At 40.3% G+C, this 22,794-nt stretch overlaps 1 protein-coding gene across 1 annotated transcript; it reads right to left on the bottom strand.

Annotated features, from left to right (window-relative positions):
* Window positions 1–14,258: 14,258 nt before the first annotated feature.
* LOC109989010 (uncharacterized) lies at window positions 14,259–16,622 on the bottom strand. Its single transcript, XM_020640612.3, has 5 exons — window positions 16,476–16,622; window positions 15,785–16,042; window positions 15,142–15,438; window positions 14,783–15,058; window positions 14,259–14,683 (listed from the first exon to the last, which is right to left on the bottom strand). Exons 1-5 carry the CDS (start codon window positions 16,525–16,527, stop codon window positions 14,580–14,582), a joined length of 987 nt encoding a protein of 328 aa, XP_020496268.2. The 5' UTR covers window positions 16,528–16,622; the 3' UTR covers window positions 14,259–14,579.
* Between the last annotated feature and the right edge of the window lie 6,172 nt (window positions 16,623–22,794).

The following is a 22,794-nucleotide window of genomic DNA, read 5'->3' as shown; positions in this document are numbered from 1 at the left end:
GCTATGAATCAGCACAAACACGTTATTACAGAAGGACAATCAACTTGTAATTCTTCACTGTTAATAAATAAAATAGAAATGTTTAATGTCTTGTTGTCACTCTTATACAGCTAAAACAGTCTGGGGTAAAATTGACCCCAAAGAACACCGATGCGTACATGTGTACAGGACATTGAACACAAATCAACATGTCAATTTAAATGTTATGTTTACCCCATGGTCATTAAATATGAAGCAAAAAAATGAAAATGATTTCAGTTGTTTATTTAGAGTTGTTAAAAGCTGAATGGGGTCAAATTGACCCCAAAGACAATAGAAGGGTTAATTTCTTCCGCTTTGGTCACAATATCATATCGAAATAAAAAAAACTGTGTAGGCTACTGATAGAAAAATACTACCAATACTTTTTCACCCACAGCTTCTCATGATTACATAGGCTATTTCTAAATGAATGTAATTAATGTTGAATGTGATATATTATTAGATAGTTGATACTGACACTGTTAATTCATAAAGTTTTGATGCTTTGTTGTCACCCTGAATTCCCTCCACTTTGGGCTATTAAAACTGTGCAGGCTTATCATGATTAAAAAAGCTATTTCTTAGAAACTTCAGTGCACACAGACTGCTTTGAAAATTAAATTTGAAATGCACATCGCGAGAGCATCAAACATCGAGGGAAAAGGACAAATCAATTTCTTATTCTTCACTGTTAATAAATACAATTATAATACCTTGTTCTCACTCGCAATTTCATCCACGTTGTGAAAATAAAAAAAACTGCGTATGCTCATGATTTTTCTGAGACACTTTATTGCACGCAGACTCTGTTGTAAAGTTGCGAGTTTTGAACAGTTTCATCGAGGAGGATTAAAGTCCTCTGCAGATAACAGCGAACATCTCTCCGTCTCAGCAAAGCTTGTCGAGAGGCAGCAGAGTCCTCTGAACAGCAGCGTAAAAGGATGTGATCACATTGACATGTCCTGTGAAATGGTGAGAGAGAGAGAGAGAGAGAGAGAGAGAGAGAGCAGTCTTTATATTGTTCTTAACTGAGCCTTCGGTGCTCCGTGCAACCCGCCCCTTGGTGCTGGGAGGAGTCCGCGAATCAGTGATCAGCCTATCAAAAAACGAAAAACAATTCCGGAGAGGAGAGGTTTTGCGAGATTTTCAAGAAGCCGAAAATGTGTCTCATAAATGTTTGTCCCGTTCCTGCTGAATTCAGTCTGGTCCTGCCCTACCAGAACTCACTCTTCAAACTACAAAAAAATTGGCCGAAATGCTCTACAGAATCATGAACTCACTGTGGCAGATGACCATGTCTCTAATGAATTTTATGACCCGGTATGTACAGCTCGTTCATGAGGAGCCACACGGGATGACTTTGATTGTTCACTTCCACGGGCAGAGGCTCGCTGTCATATCCATCACGAGGTGCTTCAATTCACTGCTGATGGTGATATTCAAGAAAAACAACAGCACCGCATCAGAGGGTGAGCTCAACGACATATGCACCGAGGTGCTGTGTGAGGACGGTGTCAAGAAATCCTCGACCTGAAAGTCAGCAAAGCGAATCTACGAGAGGCCCCGCCCCCAACTATGACACGTCGAGTGTATAAATGTATGTCCCTTTCCTGATCCATCCAGCAGAGTACGTCTGGTCTCTTTTGCAATCAGACATACTGTGAATCAAACTTTATAAGAAGAAGAAATCTTGCCTCTTGAATCTTGAATCTCCCTCGTCAGTGAAATTGTCATGGACCCACTATGGAAAACGATTATGTCAGTCATAGATTTCATTTGGAGACCTCTGCATCCTATGGTTTGAAAATGGATCGCCGAGCCTTTACGTTGCGTAGGCTACCACATCGGTCTACTGGAATAAAATTGTCTCGTCCTTTTTTTGTTGTGTTCCTACCTTGGCTTTTCAGTTCCAAACTGCATGATATCTCGCCTATTAAATAAATGTGATTGGTTGAAAACATTAGAAATTGAAGTATCGTTTTTTTATGTAAGAGTTGAGGCCTACAGCGGGTCCTGGTGGCCTACTTGTACCGAAAACTGAATATTAACAATTACAAAACAGGTCAGGAATGATCATTATGCTATCCTCGCATTGTATGAAAAAAAAATATTTTAAATTGTTTTTGTGGGGGGGGCATTCACTCAAGATGAATTCATAAGACTGCAGGTTACAGTTTTAAAACACAAAATCTGAGCAACAACAGGAGAAACTTCAAACTACTAATGTGAAGCTCAGCGGAGATGAATAAGAAGAGACACAGCTCTGGAGGAGAAGGAAACCGCTCAAAAACAAGAAAGAAACATGGAGTCACTGTGGCAGACGACCATGTCTCTCGTGAATTTCATGGTCCGGTATGTACAGCTCGTTCATGAGGAGCCACACGGGATGTCTGTGATTGTTCACTTTCACGGGCAGAGGCTCGCTGTGATACCCATCATGAGCTGCGTCAATGCACTGCTGATGGTGATATTCAAGAAAAACAACAGCACCGCAGCAGAGTTTAATCTCAACGACATATGCACCGAGGTGCTGTGTGAGGACGGTGTCAAGAAATCCTCGACATGAAAGTCAGCCTAAAAAGAAAAAGCCTACACTGTGCAGCAGTGCACATTGAGAGAGACCATCAGACAACGAGGGAAAAGGACAAATCAATCTCTGTATTCGTCACTCTGTTCATGACCTAAATAAAAATTAAAACGTTAATGTCTTGTTGTCACTTTTTATTTCCTCCACCTTGGGCACAATATCAAATAAAATAATAAAAACTGTGTCGTTTACTCATGATTAAATACCCATTTATTTTGTTGTTGCAACTTTGATCTCCCATAGACTAATATTGGTTGGATGATTCAGATGTGGTTTTCGATGTTTGAGCTCCCATAGACTAATATTGGTTGGATGATTCAGATGTGGTTTTCGATGTTTGAGCTCCCATAGACTAATATTGGTTGGAGCCTTCAGCTGTTATTGCATCTTTGGGCTACCATAGCTTCACATTGGTTTGAGAATTCAGCTGTTTTTACACCTTGAGCTCCCATAGACTAATATTGGTTGGATGATTGAGCTGTGGTTGGACATTTCGAGGTCTGGCTAAGGGTATAAAAGAAGCAACAAATCCACCTTACATGACATTCTGTACTTGACTTGCCCGAGTTGTGCTGAAGCCGTGACTGCCCATTTCACTGCTGACCAGTTCCTAGATCAGATTTTTTCAGAATGTGCCTTAAAATTGTGTTTCATTGCTCCTGAAGTCATAAATAAATCTGGGCCTTTGCTACAAGTCAAACTACTAACATGAAACTCATGATTAAACACAGCTCTGGAGAGGTGAAGAAGACAGACCAACAACATCCTCATGAATTTCATGACCCGGTATGTACAGCTCGTTCATGAGGAGCCACACGGGATGACTGTGATTGTTCACTTCCACGGGCAGAGGCTCGCTATGATACCCATCATGAGCTGGATCAATGCACTGCTGATGGTGATATTCAGTCAGCAGAGGAGTTAAAAAATCTCTGCTCGTATGGACGAAGGGGAAGAGAAGCTCATCGGGTGATGCAAGTGTATAGCCTAAAATCCTCCGCAGATTACAGCGAGTCTCTCTCCGTCCCAGCAAAGCTTGTCGATCCAGACAGAGGCAGCAGAGTCCTCTGAACAGCAGCGTAAAAGGTTGTGATCACATTGACATATCCTGTGAAATGGTGTGTGTGAGGGAGAGAGAGAGAGAGAAAGAGAGAGAGAGAGAGAAAGAGAGAGAGAGAGAGAGAGAGAGAGAGAGAGAGAGAGAGAGAGAGAGATGTGTACAGAGCAGAGTAGACACCTCTGGTTAAACTATCTGAAAATGTAGGTATGAGGTAGCCTACACTTCTTACATTTTTAGGGATTAATGTTTGAATGTAAGTGAGGAACACAGTCATATCCACAAAGTCTTGACATCCAAGCACATTGTAAGGTAGATTTAGATTACAATATATTCTTAGATGTAAGACGTGAACAATGCATAACCACAACAGTGCTTAATTATGTTTTCAATGTGTTTACATTCTTCTAGGTTTCACAGCTAACGGGACCCTAACAGATAAACAAACTACATTGCTGTATCTGAGAATGTGTATCATGGCTGTCTTATAATAATGATAATAATAATGATAATAATGCAGTGAACTCGGACTATAGAAACCCAAACACACAAAAATCCAATTCACACTAATTGTTTAATCATAGTCTAGAAGTAGACTACTCTGAACTATTTATTAGTGGGCCTACTTTATTTGTAAATAAATTGCCCACAATGAATAAAATAACATTAAAAAATGTATTTATAAAAACAAATCCTGGAAATCCCCAGATGCCTTTAGTTCTTCATGAGTCATAAATCAACCAGGCTCCCCATGAGCAGAGACTACAGTGCTCGTCACAGTGGGTGTTGGAGAACCTCCCACGAGAGGCCCCGCCCCCAACTATGACACGTCGAGTGTATAAATGTATGTCCCTTTCCTGATCCATCCAGCAGAGTACGTCTGGTCTCTTTTACAATCAGACATACTGTGAATCAAACTTTATAAGAAGAAGAAATCTTGCCTCTTGAATCTTGAATCTCCCTCGTCAGTGAAATTGTCATGGACCCACTATGGAAAACGATTATGTCAGTCGTAGATTTCATTTGGAGACCTCTGCATCCTATGGTTTGAAAATGGATCGCCGAGCCTTTACGTTGCGTAGGCTACCACATCGGTCTACTGGAATAAAATTGTCTCGTCCTTTTTTTGTTGTGTTCCTACCTTGGCTTTTCAGTTCCAAACTGCATGATATCTCGCCTATTAAATAAATGTGATTGGTTGAAAACATTAGAAATTGAAGTATCGTTTTTTTATGTAAGAGTTGAGGCCTACAGCGGGTCCTGGTGTCAAACTCATCTTGGGTCGGGGGCCGACCCAAAATAAGTTTGCCTACTTGTACCGAAAACTGAATATTAACAATTACAAAACAGGTCAGGAATGATCATTATGCTATCCTCGCATTGTATGAAAAAAAAATATTTTAAATTATTTTTGTGGGGGGGCATTCACTCAAGATGAATTCATAAGACTGCAGGTTACAGTTTTAAAACACAAAATCTGAGCAACAACAGGAGAAACTTCAAACTACTAATGTGAAGCTCAGCGGAGATGAATAAGAAGAGACAAAGCTCTGGAGGAGAAGGAAACCGCTCAAAAACAAGAAAGAAACATGGAGTCACTGTGGCAGACGACCATGTCTCTCGTGAATTTTATGACCCGGTATGTACAGCTCGTTCATGAGGAGCCACACGGGATGTCTGTGATTGTTCACTTTCACGGGCAGAGGCTCGCTGTGATATCCATCACGAGGTGCATCAATTCACTGCTGATGGTGATATTCAAGAAAAACAACGGCAGCACATCAGAGGGTGATCTCAACGACATATGCACCGAGGTGCTGTGTGAGGACGGTGTCAAGAAATCCTCGACATGAAAGTCAGCCTAAAAAGAAAAAGCCTACACTGTGCAGCAGTGCACATCGCGAGAGACCATCAGACAACGAGGGAAAAGGACAAATCAATCTCTGTATTCGTCACTCTGTTCACAGCCTAAATAAAAATTAAAACGTTAATGTCTTGTTGTCACTTTTTATTTCCTCCACCTTGGGCACAATATCAAATAAAATAATAAAAACTGTGTCGTTTACTCATGATTAAATACCCATTTATTTTGTTGTTGCAACTTTGATCTCCCATAGACTAATATTGGTTGGATGATTCAGATGTGGTTTTCGATGTTTGAGCTCCCATAGACTAATATTGGTTGGAGCCTTCAGCTGTTATTGCATCTTTGGGCTACCATAGCTTCACATTGGTTTGAGAATTCAGCTGTTTTTACACCTTGAGCTCCCATAGACTAATATTGGTTGGATGATTGAGCTGTGGTTGGACATTTCGAGGTCTGGCTAAGGGTATAAAAGAAGCAACAAATCCACCTTACATGACATTCTGTACTTGACTTGCCCGAGTTGTGCTGAAGCCGTGACTGCCCATTTCACTGCTGACCAGTTCCTAGATCAGATTTTTTCAGAATGTGCCTTAAAATTGTGTTTCATTGCTCCTGAAGTCATAAATAAATCTGGGCCTTTGCTACAAGTCAAACTACTAACATGAAACTCATGATTAAACACAGCTCTGGAGAGGTGAAGAAGACAGACCAACAACATCCTCATGAATTTCATGACCCGGTATGTACAGCTCGTTCATGAGGAGCCACACGGGATGACTGTGATTGTTCACTTCCACGGGCAGAGGCTCGCTATGATACCCATCATGAGCTGCATCAATGCACTCCTGATGGTGATATTCAAGAAAAACAACAGCACCGCATCAGAGGATGATGTCAACGACATATGCACCGAGGTGCTGTGTGAGGACGGTGTCAAGAAATCCTCAACATGAAAGTCAGCAGAGGAGTTAAAAAATCTCTGCTCGTATGGACGAAGGGGAAGAGAAGCTCATCGGGTGATGCAAGTGGCTCAACAACAAGAAGAAAGTGTAGCCTACACTTTGCAGCAGTGCACACCGAGAGAGACAATCAGACATATACCTTCTTATTCTTCACTGTTAATAAATAAAGTTTTAATGCCTTGTTGTCACCCTGAATTCCCTCCACTTTGGGCTATTAAAACTGTGCAGGCTCGTCATGGTTAAAATGGTATTTCTTAGAAACTTCATTGCACACAGACTGATTTGAAATTGAGAGTTTTGAACTGCTTCACCGAGGAAGTGTATAGCCTAAAATCCTCCGCAGATAACAGCGAGTCTCTCTCCGTCCCAGCAAAGCTTGTCGATCCAGACAGAGGCAGCAGAGTCCTCTGAACAACAGCGTAAAAGGTTGTGATCACATCGACATGTCCTGTGAAATGCTTTGTGAAGGCAGACAACTTCCTACTCAATAAAAAAAACAGCGTGGCTGGCAACAAAACGCCGAGCAAAAGAAGAGTCCTCACAGCCTCCTCCGTGTCGACCAAGTTTTCCTCGAGCAAACAGTCTATCGTCAGTAGTAGGATCAGATGAGATACAGCCTATTGGCTCACTAGCCTACACTCGCCTTTGGGTGCTGGGAGGAGTCCGCGAAGTGATTCTCGACACTCTGCAACCAGTGAAGTCGATAGTGAGGAGCTCCACTGGAGGGTTGTGAGAGTTCGCTTCAACTGCCAGGCTCTGTGTGACACACAGATACCAAATTCATACTGATGGTGATATTCAATAAAATCGAACATATGCAGGACAGAGTGTGGTCACAGAGACAAACAGCTTCATGTTGCTGTGCGGGGGCGGTGACAGCTTTATTTCCTCAAGATGAAACCCAGCGGAGCCGAAAAACAACTCCGGAGAGGAGAGGTTTTGCGAGATTTTCAAGAAGCCGAAAATGTGTCTCATAAATGTTTGTCCCGTTCCTGCTGAATTCAGTCTGGTCCTGCTCTACCAGAACTCACTCTTCAAACTACAAAAAATTTGCCCTCGACAGAATCATGGACTCACTGCAGCAGATGACAATGTCTCTAATGAATTTTATGACCCGGTATGTCCAGCTCGTTCATGAGGAGCCACACGGGATGACTGTGATTGTTCACTTCCACGGGCAGAGGCTCGCTATGATACCCATCATGAGCTGGATCAATGCACTGCTGATGGTGATATTCAGTCAGCAGAGGAGTTAAAAAATCTCTGCTCGTATGGACGAATGGGAAGAGAAGCTCATCGGGTGATGCAAGTGTATAGCCTAAAACCCTCCGCAGAAAGTGGAGCCTACACTGTGCAGCACTGCACATCGAGAGAGACCATCAGACATTGAGGGAAAAGGACAAACCAAATGCTGTATTCTTCACTCTGTTCATGACCTAAATAAAAAAGATTATTTTGAATGTCTTGTTGTCACTCTTTATTTCCTCTACCTTGGGTACAATACCAAATAAAATAATAAAAACTGTGTAGACAACTATTAAATGGGCCATTTCTTTACAAATTCTGGCCCTTGACTAAAACTTTAGTTGGGCTACTCTCACCTAAAAACACACACACAATCATGACATTCACAGAACCTATGAATCAGCACAAACACGTTATTACAGAAGGACAATCAACTTGTAATTCTTCACTGTTAATAAATAAAATAGAAATGTTTAATGCCTTGTTGTCACTCTTATACAGCTAAAACAGTCTGGGGTAAAATTGACCCCAAAGAACACCGATGCGTACATGTGTACAGGACATTGAACACAAATCAACATGTCAATTTAAATGTTATGTTTACCCCATGGTCATTAAATATGAAGCAAAAAAATGAAAATGATTTCAGTTGTTTATTTAGAGTTGTTAAATGCTGAATGGGGTCAAATTGACCCCAAAGACAATAGAAGGGTTAATTTCTTCCGCTTTGGTCACAATATCATATCGAAATAAAAAAAACTGTGTAGGCTACTGATAGAAAAATACTAAGTGTGTAACTGAGTGCTGTGCTCACGATGATGAAGTTTCTTTTAGAAGTTTAGTGGGAGTAAGCAAGTAAGCCGGTGAAACTGTGCCTCTCAGAGAAGAGAGAACTTCTCTATTTTTATGTAGCATGATGAAGTGTTATCTGTTTAGTGTTTAAATACTGAGACTCCTCTCTGTTCAGGGAGCTCCTCTCCCACAGCTCTGTGATGTGTGAGATTCTGTGCACTGCTTGAGTAAAGATACGTTGACTTCAAAATCTTCATTGGGAGTGTGATGTTACTTTTTCACCCACAGCTTCTCATGATTACATAGGCTATTTCTAAATGAATGTAATTAATGTTAAATGTGATATATTATTAGATAGTTGATACTGACACTGTTAATTAATAAAGTTTTGATGCTTTGTTGTCACCCTGAATTCCCTCCACTTTGGGCTATTAAAACTGTGCAGGCTTATCATGATTAAAAAAGCTATTTCTTAGAAACTTCAGTGCACACAGACTGCTTTGAAAATTAAATTTGAAATGCACATCGCGAGAGCATCAAACATCGAGGGAAAAGGACAAATCAATTTCTTATTCTTCACTGTTAATAAATACAATTATAATACCTTGTTCTCACTCGCAATTTCCTTCACGTTGTGAAAATTAAAAAAAAACTGCGTATGCTCATGATTTTTCTGAGACACTTTGTTGCACGCAGACTCTGTTGTAAAGTTGCGAGTTTTGAACAGTTTCATCGAGGAGGATTAAAGTCCTCTGCAGATAACAGCGAACATCTCTCCGTCTCAGCAAAGCTTGTCGAGCCAGGCAGAGGCAGCAGTGTCTGGACAGCAGCGTCACAGGGTTTGGTCACAGTGTTACCTGTGGATGTGTGCGTGTTTTTTGGCGTGTGTGCGGGACTGACCTGGGACAACATCCACCAGTGCTGAGTCGCCACCTGCAGAGGTTTGATTGGTTCGCAAGTTGACGAAGCTGGGCGACCAATCGGAGGAGAGCTTTACGTCATCACAGCCAGAAGAATCAGTCGGTGGGCGGTCAATGTTGTAACATAATATATGTTACAATGTTAAACCATCGCCCCCAAGTATGACACGTCGACTGTATAAAAGGTCTGTCCCCTTCCTGATCCATCCAGAGTACGTCTGGTCTCTTTTACAATCAGACATACTGTGAATCAAACTTTATACCAAGAAGAAATCTTGCCTCTTGGATCTTGAATCTCCCTCGTCAGTGAAATTATCATGGACCCACTATGGAAGACGATTATGTCAGTCGTAGATTTCATAAGTCATTTTGTACAAATCGTTCATGAGGAGCCACACGGGATGACTGTGATTGTTCATTTTAACGGGCAGAGGCTCGCTGTGATATCCATCACGAGCTGCATCGATGCACTCCTGAATATATTTTATCAGTGGCAACAGCAGCGGATTTGATAAAAAGAAATTGCTCTTGTAGGCTTATCTCATTTCTAAATCCACTCAATGACGCTTTGAAATACAAAATAAAGTTGATTGGGTCGATTGGGACGAAGCACTCAAGTCATTTGGGGACCTCTGCATCCTATGGTTTGAAAATGAATCGCCGAGCCTTTACGTTGCGTAGGCTACCACATCGGTCTACTGGAATAAAATCGTCTTGAAAGGCTGTTTATTTTTTTATTGTGTTCCTACCTTGGCTTTTCAGTTCCAAACTGCATGATATCTAGCCTTTTAAATAAATGTGATTGGTTGAAAATATTAGAAATTGAAGTATCGTTTTTTTATGTAAGAGTTGGTAGGCCTCCAGTGGGTCCTGGTGTCAAACTCATTTTGGGTCGGGGGCCGGATTTGTTCAAATGAGACCTCCAGTGGGCCGGACATTTTTACCGACATCACTACAACTCAACACATTTATAGGCTGCTGTATGATTTTTTTTTTTTTTTTAAATCAAAATAAGTTAGCCTACTTGTACCGAAAACTGAATGTTAACAATTACAAAACAGGTCAGGAATGATCATGATGCTATCCTCACATCGTATGAAAAAGATCTATTTTAAATTGGTTTTTTTGGGGGCATTCACTCAAGATGAATTCATAAGACTGCAGGTTACAGTTTTAAAACACAAAATCTCTGTCATTGCAAACTGCATGTTGGCACATGGAAATAATGATGCACACAGAGCCTACCAAATTCATACTTATGGTGATAGTCAATAAAGTCGAACATATGCAGGACAGAGTGTGGTCACAGAGACAAACAGCTTCATGGTGCTGTGTGGGGGCGGTGACAGCTTTATATCCTCAACATGAAACTCAGCGGAGCCGAGAAAACAAACACAGCTCCTTAGAGGAAAAAGATCTATTTTAAATTGTTTTGGGGTTTTTTGGCATTAACTAAAGATGAATTTTATAAGACTGCAGGTTATAGATTCAAAACACAAAATCTCTGTCATTGCAAACTGCATGTTGGCGCATGGAAATAATGAAATGTACAACAGTCGTCTTTAATTTTTTTAGCGTTGGGCTCTTAAATAATGCCAGACACTACCATTGACTAATAAACTGACCGCAGGTTCGACTACCAGTCCTGAAGTTTTACTTTGTGCAAGTTTTCCCCCATTCTTCTCTCTCCTCACATGTCTTGACATTGCAGCTTTTGTTTGCAAATAAAGGCTTTAAATGAGATGTGTACAGAGCAGAGTAGACACCTCTGGTTAAACTATCTGAAAATGTAGGTATGAGGTAGCCTACACTTCTTACATTTTTAGGGATTAATGTTTGAATGTAAGTGAGGAACACAGTCATATCCACAAAGTCTTGACATCCAAGCACATTGTAAGGTAGATTTAGATTACAATATATTCTTAGATGTAAGACGTGAACAATGCATAACCACAACAGTGCTTAATTATGTTTTCAATGTGTTTACATTCTTCTAGGTTTCACAGCTAACGGGACCCTAACAGATAAACAAACTACATTGCTGTATCTGAGAATGTGTATCATGGCTGTCTTATAATAATGATAATAATAATGCAGTGAACTCGAACTATAGAAACCCAAACGCACAAAAATCCAATTCACACTAATTGTCTAACGATATTCTATCAATTGTAAAATAATCATTACATAATAACATTTAAAAAAAGGTATTTATAAAAACAAATCCTGGAAATCCCCAGATGCCTTTAGTTCTTCATGAGTCATACATCAACCTGTGACTATCAGGGCATTTAATGAATAGGACATGAAAATGGGCGGGACTGTAGGCCATTAAAGAGTGTTACTCATATTGTGAAAGAGGACATTTCTGGGATGGGTAGCGAACAGTGTTTGTGTATGTAGCCTAAACACGCAAAGAGCCTGACCTGAAATGCTCTCATAAGAAAAGAAAAACTATGACAACTAAGAAATTATTAAAAATAAAAATAGTAGTTAAAAATCAAATCAAACATATTTACATCAGTTAAATAAATAAAAAATACAATAATGGAAAATTACACAGTAACTACACTGGAAAGAGTTATTGTTATTAAAAAAAAACACACACAGTGTGTAGCATTATTGAAATGAGTCATGAGGTGGTGACCAATCACCTTTGCCTCTCAGTTAGCCTACATGTAATCACCAACAATTAAATAGGCTACATGAAATTGGTAGTAATAATAATAATAACAATAATACGCCAAATGTGCTACTAACGTTACTGAACAAAATGAGCAGGCTATCTTTTAGTTGAATAGGCCTACATATTAATGAATTAATAAGACGGATTGTCTGACACAAGTTAACGATTATTGAAGCCTTTTCCTCTGTCTACCCTTCCCCCCTTTTCTTTAGGTTTAGCACAGAGAAATTTACCTGGATTTTTAGCATTTCAACATCTTTGAAGCATAAAAAACCATAGATGTTTTTTTGCTCTTTAAAATTGTCACTAGTTAGGCCTATAGCCTACTGAAAGCAGGCCGTGCACTAAACACACAATTAAAAATAGGCCTAAACAAACTTTCTCACTGCTCAATTTAAAGTTCTAGCCTAGTTTTAATCTACAGACCAACAGCTTTATTTCCACCTATCTCATTCACATTCGCTGCATAGCCTTTCATCCGGCCATCGCCCGTCTATGGTTTGATTTGGGAAACCTGAGGATTCCCATTTCCGCTGTTGAAATAGCCGGATGTGGCCTGCATTATTTGTCATGTGATTGAAATAATTGAAGGCTTACTGTTTGTTAGAATGAATTACATTCAATAATTAAAGTTTGAATGAAATGTGAAGAAATATCATAATTTTATTATAATACCATAGTGTGAACGCTTGTGCTGCTTTAATTGGGCTTAATAAGAAAATATGTTTGTAGAAATGGCGTAGTAGGGTTGATACCACCCAGTGGGAGGGGCTACAGGTTTAAAAAGGGCTGAATTGGGTGGTCTAGATCAGTCCGCGTTTTGTTACTGCTGTGAAGCTGCGCATGCATTGTGATATTTTTCATTTGCCTTTTTAGTCAAAGAAATACTCCTATTCCTCTTTTAAAGCTTCTTACAAATGTCTGGATGTATATTTTTCCTGTTTTCACTTGTTTCACATATCTATAATCTTTTTCATTGCATCTTCACTGACAATAAAAACACAGGGAGTTTAAAAAAGAACCCCAAGGAAGTGGGGTGTCAGAAGTGACCAGGCCAGTCAAATGAAACAACTTGGCCTCATAGCCAGCACTCAGGACTGTATTCCCAGCAGGGAGACCAACTTGAGATGACAACTGCCAATGCAGACCTTGCTTGGGAGATAGTGCCTTTGAATTCAGAGGAGGACACAGTGAGTAGTATAGGCTACGTTTCTTGAAGAGCCAGCAGCTCTAAAAAGCCCCAGCATTAGCAGGTAATTCAGAGGGAGAAGATGCAACACTGGAATTCTTGGCAGGACAGCAAATGAGACTGTTAGCAGAGATCTGAGGGTGACTGAGCACTTTCATTAACTTGTCCCAACAAGGACAGCAGGATTCAGCATCAGGCTCCTTCTTTCTATTCCCAGGACTTAAGCAGCAGACCTGACCACCTGAGGCCAGAGCTGAGGCACTATAAGAACTAAAAATCCACAATATCAGATGGTTGGGGATTTGAGAACTATTTGATATATTTTGAGGGCATGGGAAATGTCTGTGATTAAGAGGATATGTCTCATTTCCGCTGTTGACTGTGAAGACATTGGTGCCCATGCTACCATGGATACATCCAATGGAAGTGAGGACCTTGGTGAATGAGCATGAGCCACTGAAAGGACTTCTAGCTGTCAAGCTGGCTCTATAGTAGCCTACTCAGTGAACTGAGAGGAGAACCAGCTCAACTCTCTGCAGTGCACAACACCTACTGGCTCTCCAGTGAGCCCAGCCCAGGCCTGCAAAGGAAGAGAGGAGTCTGGAGCATTCAGATGACACCAGCACAGCCCCAAACCAGCAAGCATTGGTCAGGACCTTGTTTGTTTTTTATGGCTTGCAGCCACGTAACCTGTGTGTCCCATAAACAAAGATACATTCACAGACCGTTTCTGTGCCTTCACTTGGGTTCAGCCTAATATGTTGTAGGCATACTAATAGTGTTGCCATATTGTGCTGTTTGTATTGTTTTATTGCCCTTCAATGTTATTGCTTGCTACGAAATGTGTTTCAGGTAGTAGGGAGACCTCTGCTGGACATTTTGGAGTAGTGTTGTACATGTTGGTACAGTAATTGATTTGATGAAAAAGAATCAACCAAAAGTTTTCCTTTAATTTTCAAAATGACCCAATTTTGCTCAAGTAACTTTTTATTGAGTAATTATGTTTCAGATACATTTCACTTCTTCAAGACTCATTTTGTAAACTGACAGCTGTGCTTGTTTATTAAAACAAGTATAAATCAAATATACAGGAAGGGGGGGGGTCCCTTCCTTCCGTTGTCCCTTCCATCCTTGAATCAGTGTGTTTAAACCTTAAAAGGGTCGAAAGGGACAACAAATTATTCTACCTGAAATATTATTACAAAAATATGAAACCCACACATGTGAAAAGGGCGTGTATACATATTTGAGCTTCAACAATTAACGGCTGAATCAAAAATCGCCAGCAGTCCCAGGCAGAGGATCATTGGAAAAAGTCCTTTAAATCGCACAGACTCTGATCCAGAGAGAGGGATACCTGTATAAGGACAACGGTGACAGAAAGGATCCGATTTTTAGACATTTGAACCTGATGGGATGGTATACAAAATATTAAATATGTAAGTGTGGTCTGTACCTTTAACTTCTACCATCTTGGTGGCCTCAGCAGAACGTCCAACAGCTGCATTTTCAGCAACACAAGTGAAGATTTGAAAAGTACCCGGTATGGAAGGGGTCCATTTGAGCTCATTTTCATGGACTGATAAGTACTGTCCGATGGGGAAACCATCCTTGAACTGCCATTTTACAGTGCAGTCCACATTTATGGTGCAACTTGTCAAGCAGATGAATGTACTCTGTCTGCCAGGAAACACAGCGTCGGGCCCGCTGATGCTGACGTTCCATGGATCAACTACAAGAGATTAGAGAGTGAACTGGTTTGAGAAAACGAAATCTTAAACTTTGTTTAAAACTCCTAACCTCATGTGTACTCACAGCTGAGTTGATAGCCGCTGCTGAAAACTCTTGCCTTTTGTCCAGAAATCTCACAGTGGTAGAATCCAGAATCGGAGGGCAGCAAGGAGTCAAAGTGAAGAGTGAAGTTGTTTTGCAGCTGCTGCACATAATCCCGCAGGGTCACTTTCTGTCCATCTTTGTACCAGAAAACCACCTGGTCCATCCAATGTGAGGGGCCTGAAGGGTCCCTTGATGTTGCGTCATGGCAGACGAGATCCAAAGACTTGTTGAGAGACGGGACATTGTTGGGTGGATTGATTTGCACCGACAGTGGATCTGTAACAAAGGGCACCAAACAGAGAGGAATCCATTCATTCAAATCATAATGCAAATGTTAAACTCAAATATGTCAAAACCAATTGAGTTGTATATAGCTGAATTGATGTATTCACTTTTATTTAGGTAAAAATACAGTAATTAAAGACTACATTTACTCAAAGCATCAAATTGGAAGCTCTGCAGAGGAAAATAATGTGGCTTTCATTGTATTTTGCAGACATTGTTTGAGTTTTAATAGAGATCCAATAATTCATTTTGGCTTGTCATGGTTCAAACTCCCCACTTAAAGGGCCCCATTAAAACTCTGAAGTGTCATAGGAAACCAGTAAAGCATTACACTTACTCCTTATTTCTACAATAGTGGTTGTTCTGGTGGAGACTCCTGTTTCTGGATTAAACACAGCACACTGTATGTCCACGCTATTCTCCAGTCCATCTGGGGTCCAGGTTAATGTGTTTCCCATGATGTCCCGGCCGTTTAAAGACCAGGTAAAGGCGCAGTTTGAGAGGCATGAAGATGAACAGGTGAAAGTGGTACTGAAACCAGCTGTCACTACACCTGCCCAGGTAATCTGCACCCAGGCCTGAGAACATGGTGCACCTGAAGGAGACGAGGAGTGGATATGCAGCTCTGTGAGACATGGTTTGGTTTATGACTTGGTCTCTCAAGTCAATGGCAGACAAATCCCTTTTTTTTAACATAATTTTTTCCAGCAGACCCTGGGATGCATGAAGAATCGTACAGTACTTCCAGTTAACAAAGATCCTATATGCATCATATAAACACATTCTTTTGGCCATATAAAGGTGATTTATTCTTTCTATATGTTAACCCCATGATAAGCAGATATATTCATGAATCCCACTCCTTTACTAACACAAGTTAAAGGCTAATCATAGGCCTTGCAGAATCTATATCGCAAAATCCCCATAACAAGCATTCTTAAGATAGCATTGAAAAATATAACTAGTGCTTTTAACCAGTCGCTTCAGTAACATTGTGTAACAGTAAATCACTAAATGATCGTTCTTACCCATCAGAGCCGCCAACAAAACACAGTAAAGATTCTTCCAGTCAAATGTCATGTTTCTCTTTGTTCCTCCTCTCTCGGTTTGAACTGTGTCTTCTGTTTTATACTTACTATGAGTAGAAGAAGCATAAAGTTAGAGTCCAAACCTTTTAAACATTATTCATTTCAGTCACTCCCCTGTTTCACAGCATCATCTTGTTTCACACCGGAGTTTACTTGATGATGCAATCCACAAGAAGAGGACATTTACCCAAGCTGTGACTGGAAATCTTTGATTGCAACACAAATGTTAGGCTACTGTTTTTGTTTTTGTTTTTCTCTTTGTTGGAGTTATCATTGATGGCATTGTGTGTGTTTGTGTGATTTTTTTTTTCCAAAGATTCTTGGCAATGAACTAGTTTGAATTAAAAACAAAAGCAGGGACATGTCTGGTCGGGAGAAATAGGCTATCACAATTGTTGTGTCTGATTAACACTAGATGGCGCTGTGTCACAGGAGTTTGATATTAGGCTACTTCTAGTTTCTTCAAAGCATAATGTAGCCTATCAAACTGCAACGCTACAGGTCATGCTCTTGATTTATATCTGTAGCTTATCAGTGGGTCAGAACATAACATTAAAAGCAGCCATGTACTATAGGTCATGCTCCTTAAATTACATCTCTTCAATTCTTATGTTTTTTGACAATTTCCTAGTCAAAAATCACAAAAAAACACTCCTCCTCTTCCCAGCAGCTGCAAAAAAACAAGTCCGGTTGAAAGAGGCGAGTGTAGTCTTGAGAAAGGCTTTTGCCACTTTAAGTGCTCAAAGGAAAGAAATTACTGAAATGTAGCCTATTGCTTGTGTTCATTCACACCCTCAATCCTCTTTTCGAGGGCTGTTATTGTAGTGGACTGTGTTGCTGTGGTGAATTTAGGTTGGTGTTGAGTCACAGTGAACTTTGAATTCATTGTAGTATGAAGTGCTGTGTCAAAATTTGCATTCATCACCCTCCTCCCTCTCGGCAGTTTTGCATTATTTTTTAATATATTTGATAACATTAAAATAAATTATTCAAGTCTCACTTTGTTTTATTTTAACTTTTATACAGAAACAAGGAAGCATCCTTAACCAGTTGTCTTTACAATATGAAAGGAAGATGACTTTTATTTCCAGTAGGCTATGTCAAAACTAGCAGTTTATGGCCAAGTTCCCTTTTGTGTGTGTGTGTGTGTGTGTGTGTGTGTGTGTGTGTGTGTGTGCGTGTGCGTGTGCGTGTGTGTGCGTGCGTGCGTGTGTGTGTTTGTGATATTTGGATTTATTTGTGTTCTATATTCTGTACATTTCAACTTCATTTTGATGATTTGCTTTTTTACAATAGGGTTGCGATGTGTTTTTTTTCCACTAAATATGGAGAACATTGTCTTGCCCTTTACGCAATTTGTTATATAAATAAAGTTCGACTTTACTTTGGAGGTCACTTTATCAAAAAAAAATCAATGACAGACAGTGACAGTCATTGATAACTTCAGCTAAATGTATGCTTCCCTATTGACCTCAAAATAACCCAGCTATCAACACGCTGATGAAGGTTGAAGGTTCCCTGTTTTTGATGGAAATAACCATACATGTAAATATGACTAAAAAAACACCAACAGGCTACAGTAGGATCAGACTGTCTTTATGTACAAGAGAAAATTGGAACATTGACAAAAGCACAATGTCTGAAAAAATATGCAAATGTCACTTGTGATCTCTTTTTGTTTTGGATTTTGAAAATTTCAAAAAAAATCAGACAATCGAAAAAGACCAAGTACTTTGAGTTTTCTGTTGTATCACTACACTGATTTACACAAGTCTTGAGATCCCCGCACCCGAGGCCGCGTGGCCCCTCGGTGCTGGCGGCGGATCATCAGGAAAACATTTCCAGTTGTTGGGTCCAGGCTGGAAATCCAGGTGGACAGAAAATCCACCGGTGCATTTCCACCGGTGGATCCACCGGATTTCCGCCGGTGGATTTATAAGACGATGACGACACTCGGTCTTATAAATGTCTTTCCCGTTCCTGCTGAACTCAGTCTGGTCCTGCTCTCCCCGAACTCACTCTTCAAACTACAAAAAAGTTTGCCGAAATTGTCGACAGAATTATGGACTCACTGCAGCAGATGACAATGTCTCTCATGAATTTCATGGGTCGGTTTGTCGAGCTCGTTCATGAGGAGCCACACGGGGTGACTGTGATTGTTCACTTTCACGAGCAAAGGCTCGCTGTGATACCCATCACGAGCTGCATCAATGCACTCCTGATGGTGATATTAAAGAAAAACAACAGCACCGCATCAAAGGGTGATCTCAACGACATATGCACCGAGGTGCTGTGTGAGGACGGTGTCAAGAAATCCTCAACATGAAAGTCAGCAATTTCTCCGATCAAGGTGCAACCTCCGGATCAATTTCTCCGAAAATGTCACTTGTGTAATATTTTTTTTTAAATAAAGAAATAATTAATTTCTCTGACCAAGTATTCATCGCGTACGTCCACCGGAGAGCAACATTCACTGCATGATTTATTTTGTCAAACCAGTTAAACATTAATCACATGACTGGTAAAGACAAAGCTGAGGTTACTGAACAAACTTATGCACCACAAGAGAGTTCTCTGAAAACCTCTTTACAATCTGAAAACGATACATGTTGAACAAAACATGGAACAATGTGAACAACACAACAACTAGTATCCACCGGTGGATTTCCAGCCGGCGGATCCACCGGTGGATTTCCAGCCGATTTCCAGCCGATTTCCAGCCGACCACCGGTGGATCCACCGGTGGATTTTTACCGCATTCATTTTTCGGCTCGGTCTTATAAATGTCTTTCCCGTTCCTGCTGAACTCAGTCTGGTCCTGTTCTCCCCGAACTCACTCTTCAAACTACAAAAAAGTTTGCCGAAATTGTCGACAGAATTATGGACTCACTGCAGCAGATGACAATGTCTCTCATGAATTTCATGGGTCGGTTTGTCGAGCTCGTTCATGAGGAGCCACACGGGGTGACTGTGATTGTTCACTTTCACGAGCAAAGGCTCGCTGTGATACCCATCATGAGCTGCATCAATGCACTCCTGATGGTGATATTAAAGAAAAACAACAGCACCGCATCAAAGGGTGATCTCAACGACATATGCACCGAGGTGCTGTGTGAGGACGGTGTCAAGAAATCCTCAACATGAAAGTCAGCAATTTCTCCGATCAAGGTGCAACCTCCGGATCAATTTCTCCGAAAATGTCACTTGTGTAATATTTTTTTTTTAAATAAAGAAATTATTAATTTCTCTGACCAAGTATTCATCGCGTACGTCCACCGGAGAGCAACATTCACTGCATGATTTATTTTGTCAAACCAGTTAAACATTAATCACATGACTGGTAAAGACAAAGCTGAGGTTACTGAACAAACTTATGCACCACAAGAGAGTTCTCTGAAAACCTCTTTACAATCTGAAAACGATACATGTTGAACAAAACATGGAACAATGTGAACAACACAACAACTAGTATCCACCGGTGGATTTCCAGCCGGCGGATCCACCGGTGGATTTCCAGCCGATTTCCAGCCGACCACCGGTGGAAATCCACCGGTGGATCCAGTGGTCGTGGTGGTGGTATAGCATGTGTGTATAGAAAGAGTTTTAAATGCCAGAAAATCATTTGTATTGAACTCTTTTCTTTTAAAGTTCTCACCTTTAACTGTGTGGTCCTCACCCAATTCTATTTGTTATTATCTATTGTCCTCCAAAACCAACAGGCAGGTTTTTAGCAGAACTCCCTGAATTTCTATCCACCTTAGTTTTAAACAATGACAGAATTGTTTTATGCGGTGATTTTAAAATCCATGTTGATGACCTAAATAGTATTCAAGCATCAGCCTTTTTAACCATCACCACCTCTTTCAATGTTAAACAGTGTTTTTTTTGCAATTAAATTCCAGCAAGACTGAGATCATTTTAATTGGACCACAGCAGAGCAAATACTGCCAACTGCTGGTACCCTAGTAGACCACATCTACGGACAACCACCGGTGGATTTCCACCGCATTCATTTTTCGGCTCGGTCTTATAAATGTCTTTCCCGTTCCTGCTGAACTCAGTCTGGTCCTGTTCTCCCCGAACTCACTCTTCAAACTACAAAAAAGTTTGCCGAAATTGTCGACAGAATTATGGACTCACTGCAGCAGATGACAATGTCTCTCATGAATTTCATGGGTCGGTTTGTCGAGCTCGTTCATGAGGAGCCACACGGGGTGACTGTGATTGTTCACTTTCACGAGCAAAGGCTCGCTGTGATACCCATCACGAGCTGCATCAATGCACTCCTGATGGTGATATTAAAGAAAAACAACAGCACCGCATCAGAGGATGATCTCAACGACATATGCACCGAGGTGCTGTGTGAGGACGGTGTCAAGAAATGACATGAAAGTCAGCAATTTCTCCGATCAAGGTGCAACCTCCGGATCAATTTCTCCGAAAATGTCACTTGTGTAATATTTTTTTTAAAATAAAGAAATTATTAATTTCTCTGACCAAGTATTCATCGCGTACGTCCACCGGAGAGCAACATTCACTGCATGATTTATTTTGTCAAACCAGTTAAACATTAATCACATGACTGGTAAAGACAAAGCCGAGGTTACTGAACAAACTTATGCACCACAAGAGAGTTGGTTCCTCTTTACAATCTGAAAACAATACATGTTGAACAAAACATGGAACAATGTGAACAACACAACAACTAGTATAGAAACTTGATTGAAGTATTTAGACCTAAAACCTGGGATTAATAAGTAGTCAGATGAACAAATTCCCCAGCAGCCGTACAACAGGGCGCGTGCACTAACCACTGCCCCACCAGCGCCGCATTCCAATGAATTTTTATATTTAACTGGATTTTATGAACGATACAAGGTTGTATACATGGAACAATTTATAGCATATACAATAACATGTACCCTTCAATTCATACTTGAAGGCATAGATTACCAGGTCAACCATTTATTCAGTCTATCAAAAATACCTCAATATTACCATACACAATAAAATCTAATAACAAATATACCTTAGTTTAATCGTTACATTTTTACATCGTCAATTCTACGGTCCAATAAATATTGGATTTTTTCACAATGGTGTGAAAAAGTAAAATTTCTAAATAAGCACCAGTCCTTTCATGCAGCAGGTGACATCTCTTGTGTAAAGTTCTCACAGGAAGTTTGAGCTTCACAAATAATTAACTTATGGTGGAGGGGAAACCTGTCACCACACTCAGACTCATTAACTCAGGTTGAGAGACATCATCATTATCTCATGATGTTTTTAAGAGGGTAGAGTAGAGTTTGTGTATTCGACTGCATTCAGCAAAATGTTCTGTAAGTACTTTGTCATTCTTGTAGTTAGTCTTCTAAGTAGATCCCTGTGTTCATTTTAAACAATCTCACAAGCAGAGAAGGAGATGGGCATACATCTGAAAAAGTTTGTGATGTACGGGGCTGAAGACAAACGACTCTCCACCTTTAACTGATGCTCTTTACATACACACATAAAACCAAGAAAGACACTAGAGACCCGTCAAAATTAGATATTTAAAGTGTTACCATAACCTGTCTTCTTATAAACAGCTAGTATTTCTAATGATAAGACTGCTGATGTCTCCAGCACACATTGGGTCATGACCTATTACACTAAGTATCATATTCACCAGGTGATTAGAAGAGGGGTTTTTCGAGGGATATATTTTGAATATATTTCACAGCAAAAGCTAAGTGATAGCCTACATACTGTAGTTGTGTTTTACAGGCATGTGCACAAGAAGGACAGCACAGCAGGGCAGGACTTCCAGCTAAAAACAGTGAACATAAACACTGCCACTAGAGGCTGGCTCCAAAAGTCAGTCCATTCCCATTAGGCCTTTAAACGCCTACTGAATTGTGCCCCGAACACTATGACTGTTTCAACCAACCCAGGGTCAGTGGTGGTGGTGGTGGTATAGCATGTGTGTATAGAAAGAGTTTTAAATGCCAGCAAATAATTTGTATTGAACTCTTTTCTTTGAAAGTTCTCACCTTTAACTGTGTGGTCCTCACCCAATTCTATTTGTTATTATCTATTGTCCTCCAAAACCAACAGGCAGGTTTTTAGCAGAACTCCCTGAATTTCTATCCACCTTAGTTTTAAACAATGACAGAATTGTTTTATGCGGTGATTTTAAAATCCATGTTGATGACCTAAATAGTATTCAAGCATCAGCCTTTTTAACCATCACCACCTCTTTCAATGTTAAACAGTGTTG

The sequence above is a fragment of the Labrus bergylta genome, chromosome 8 (genome assembly GCF_963930695.1).
Source record: "Labrus bergylta chromosome 8, fLabBer1.1, whole genome shotgun sequence".
NCBI classification, from domain to species: domain Eukaryota; kingdom Metazoa; phylum Chordata; class Actinopteri; order Labriformes; family Labridae; genus Labrus; species Labrus bergylta.
Note: the sequence above shows the minus strand (reverse complement) of the source record. Positions and strands in the feature narration are given on the sequence as shown.

What these genes read in the sequence shown, in the direction of transcription:
- LOC109989010 (XM_020640612.3), bottom strand. Translation starts at nt 16,527, where the DNA reads ATGACATTTGACTGGAAGAATCTTTACTGTGTTTTGTTGGCGGCTCTG. An exon ending in CACTATTGTAGAAATAAGGA is followed by an intron (nt 15,439 to 15,784) that starts GTAAGTGTAATG and finishes CCTTTGTTACAG; the next exon opens with ATCCACTGTCGGTGCAAATC. An exon ending in CAGCGGCTATCAACTCAGCT is followed by an intron (nt 15,059 to 15,141) that starts GTGAGTACACAT and finishes AATCTCTTGTAG; the next exon opens with TTGATCCATGGAACGTCAGC.